Source organism: Monopterus albus, unplaced genomic scaffold (genome assembly GCF_001952655.1).
Source record: "Monopterus albus unplaced genomic scaffold, M_albus_1.0 scaffold373.1, whole genome shotgun sequence".
Classification (NCBI taxonomy): domain Eukaryota; kingdom Metazoa; phylum Chordata; class Actinopteri; order Synbranchiformes; family Synbranchidae; genus Monopterus; species Monopterus albus.
In genome coordinates this window covers 88,295-92,336 of record NW_018128253.1, presented here as the reverse complement: position 1 = coordinate 92,336, position 4,042 = coordinate 88,295, and the positions used below count along the sequence as shown (strand labels likewise).

The 4,042-nt window shown below is 43.9% G+C and overlaps 1 protein-coding gene across 5 annotated transcripts in view; it reads right to left on the bottom strand.

The window, feature by feature from the left end:
• The window catches only part of ckap5 (cytoskeleton associated protein 5), a 67,187-nt gene that overhangs the window by 33,958 nt on the left and 29,187 nt on the right, over window positions 1-4,042 (bottom strand). For all 5 annotated transcript variants that reach the window (XM_020585655.1, XM_020585656.1, XM_020585657.1 and 2 more), the window contains 2 exons: window positions 2,477-2,647; window positions 2,206-2,307 (listed from right to left, as the gene is read on the bottom strand). In XM_020585655.1, the coding sequence (XP_020441311.1) occupies window positions 2,206-2,307; window positions 2,477-2,647 (273 nt within the window). The remainder of the gene's footprint in view (window positions 1-2,205; window positions 2,308-2,476; window positions 2,648-4,042) is intronic.

Below are 4,042 nucleotides of genomic sequence, written 5' to 3'. Positions count from 1 at the left end.
ATGTGTATATATTGTATTTGTGCTTGTTATTCATTTGCCTCTATTTGTATATTTAAGATGGTTTATTGTTACTTTGTTTGTAGTTTTCACGGTGTCTGAGGAGCAGAGAGGGAAATAAAACTTTCTAAAGACATCTGTATGAAGCGTGGCGATCCTTAAACTAGAACTAGACCAGTGCAGCTACAATCACCCTATATGTTCACTGAACCACTGGTCAAATATTTGCTATGTGAGTCACTGAAACACTAATGCAACATCATAAGTCTTGTCCACTAAATTACTGAATTTCATTAGATTTACAGCTGTAGCTAAGGGGGCTCATAGTTACTTATCATTCCTCTGGACCAGTGGACCCAAAGGAGTCTTGGTACGGTAAGGCTCCAAGATTATTAAACTAGATTAGACGTAGATGAGAAAGCTTCAAAGGGAGAACAGTTATGCACACGCAGGCAGTTAGTTAGAAATAAAGGAAGAAGTGAGTGTGTATGTAGGAATTAAAGTAGTATAGGTATTCTTCCCCTTCCTAGGGCGCTGTCCACGATGATTGGAGCAGAGAGGACGATTGGAGGACGGACGGACTGAAGGACCAATAACGGGAGAGTTAAGTCTAAACCCCGGCTTCTCCCCAACAGTTTTTGACCAATTAGAAAGTAGCATCTTTTCATACAAATATTGTATACCACTAAGTTGAGGACAGTCTTTTGTTTATCCTAAACAGTGAAGATCCATGTGCACATGATAATTTTGATATGTTAATGCATAATAAATTTCACACTGTGAAATATATATCCTCTTATTAGTCTTCCCTTTTCAATATAAAAAGAACACGCCTCACATGCACCATGCCACCGATTGAGCATGCTCTCGCTCTCTCTCTCTCTGGATAGCTCAGTGGGTAACACCACTGACTTTGGTACGGAAGCTTGGGGGTTCGAACCCCGGTCAGGGCATGGTCATTATCCTGCCTGGGTCCTTAGGCAAGGCCTTTAATGCTATCTGCCTACCTCATCAGTAATGAGAGTTGGAAAAATAAGAGTCACACCGGCTCGGACGTCGCCCGGGTCAATGACCACAGGACACCGCCTAGGTAGGCCTATATAGCATAAAGAATATTAACTTACCTTGATGTGATGCAACAAATCGTCGGCCCTTCCATGTCCCAAAAACTGAGATCCAAAGTATCTGGACTGGACACGGCCATCCTCCCAGTATCGAATATGGATGTCAAGCTGTTTTTTCTTTGACGCCTGATTGAGGCTCTCATCAAACATCAACACAAATGGCCCAGCCAAGAACGATGTTAACCGAAATCTGATGATGTACCCGGTTTTGTCTTTACCACACATGAATGACTTGGCGATGTCAGAGTAGGGAAACATTTCTTTAAACAGCTCCGCAATTCCTTCGTTGGAGTTCAATGAGTGGTGTTTAACTGCAGTGTTTAGACACCAGAGCCTCTGCACGCAGTGTTGGTGTGGCGCCCATAGTCACCCGGAGGTCAGACGTAGTTCCTGGAGCCGAAACGTTGGCTTGTACTGTGGCACTAGTTTGCGGTGGTGGTGGTGCAGCAGCACAGAAAGTTGAGAATAGAGTTAATTGCTCTCGCCTACCGCACGTTCCATTTTTATGTTTAGTTGATTGCATATGCGACCGAAGTGCGCTAGCTCCCATCCAGTTGACATTTATGTTGTTTGTTTTTTTTACAAACCGAACAATAAGCCTGCCAGTTATTCCATACTGCAGGCCTGAGCCAGTCCTTAAACACTGGGTCTTCCAACCAGCTGTCAGAAAACTTGCATTTGCCCATGACGACGACGATGGTTGTCTGGACGTTGAAGATATGCCCAAACTAGTCAACAACGCAAGCTAGCCAGTTGGCTATCCAGTTGAGCTGAGCACGCAAAGTGTTTGAGATGTCGAACGACCACTGAATATGACGTCGGCATCACACACAAAGTTGAGACTAGACGAGGATCTTTGATTATGTGCCCCGATATGCTAAAGCCCACATTTAAACGAACCAGTGCAAATTTTAGCAGATAGAATTTCAATCAGAATAGGACACCATGGTCTGAAAAAATAATACCTATTTAAAAAAGATAATACCTCTAAACCAAATTACACTTTTTAATGGCCTTAAATTTGGCGATTTTGATTAATCACTTTTTAAAATCCCGCGGACACCCTGAAAAAGGCCAAACTTACAGACAGTTCACTCTCTGTGATTTCTTTACTGTCAGAGGTCTTCTTGGTTTTTCCACCAGTTGCAGAGGGTGGTTTAGCTTTCTTAGGTGGACCTGCTGACGGCTGCAAAAAGAGACACACACACACAGACACATAATTGTAGACCATTAATACCACTTAGCTGTGCTGGATCATACTGTCCATGGGCCAGCAAAATTGGGGTACAACAAGATGTCAAAATAAAACTTTAGATTCATTTTATTTTTCTGGATGTGCACTGCTCTGAGTGTACCTTGCTGGCAGCAGCAGACTGGATCTTCTTGGGTGGAGCTGGGGATTTGGGCAGAGCTTCAGCAGGTGCAGGAGCTTTAGCTGCAGGTTTCTTGCCCCCTACTCCAGCACCACCTCCTCCTCCACACTTTCTTCCTCCAGGGAGCTCCACTTTGTCAGCACACTCCTTTATCTGTTAGCATATGAACAAAGGACCGTGGCCAGCAGTTAATGACAGCATAGAGGGGAGCTCTCTCTCATGGTTTAAACTCAGGAGTATGAAGGGAGAGGAAATCAGATAAGCCCTGTTTCCACCAGATAAACCTTCCCCGAATCTTTTTCAAAACATAGTCCCTGTAGCTCCATTTCCACTGGAAGAACAGGGTCTAAATTTCATTCCAGGGCCTAGTTCTAAACCTGAAAAAAGTCCCTAGTCAGGGTTTAGTATTTTCTGAAGGTCCAAAAACTACCGGGACAAGGCCTACAGTGCTGAACGTCGCTGATTGGTGAAAAACAGGGCTCCATGGTGATTCCTGGAGTGTTTTTCCAATACCAAGTAGGCCAAGTTCAGACTCCTGTACTTGGTAAATTCAAACTTTAAGTCCAAACTCCCAAGCATGGGAGGATGCAGTACTCTCAATATGCAATTGGAACATCAGCGTCCTTGCCAACAGGCTACTGTGCTCTAAAGTTGTAGGTGCCTGGTCTGCTAGCAGGTACTGGCAACACTGAAAACAGAGTAAATTTACAAATTGGCATTACATGATAAACTGACCACCTATTCTCTAAGTGGTTACCTGAAAAAATATCAAAACTTTATAATGTAGCATATTAACAGTCCTAGAACAAAATAACAGCCGACTCAAACTCCAATATCTAGCACCCAGCATGTACTGAGATACTTGGCTGCCCCAAGTCCGTACAAGTCAGCTCCCAGAGCCCATCCTGATGGGCAGAGCAAGAACACTTCTGTTTTTTTGATCTATACTTGGCTTAATGCAGACTTTGAAATGAAAAAGACGGTTTCCATGTCCACAAGTATAGAGAAGTGCCCCCAGTTTGTAAGGAGCATTTTATCAGCGGGCGTACATGCAGAGACCAGTCACTGAGATTAGTGGATCAGAAAATATAGTTTTGGCATTTGTGGGGTGGCTTCTCCTGGCGTTTTGATGCGAGGGCAGAGCTCAGCTCCTCCACACACAAAGCACAGCAGGAAAAGACTGCGGCAGAGGTCATGACATCAGATGGCGTGAAACATTATTGGGGTTAACGATCCCTGTGTTTGCTACTGTACATGCACTAAAATAAAAAATACACTTGCTAAACTTACAGAAAGTGTTAATTTCAGCTCTGACTGCAGTTTGTCTTCCATCATTAGTATGTGTGAACCATTGTATACATTTACTACACAGCATTCTTACAACCCTGCTTCCGACCATCATGCTTTTACGCCAGCGGGCTAATTTGTTCACTTTTCCCTGGGCTTCGACCTTGCTGTGGAAATGCACATCACAATGCGCTTGAGGGACTTTTACCCCTGGGACAGTTCATAGGCTGTAGCTCCTGGTAGGGCTGTCACTCATTCAAA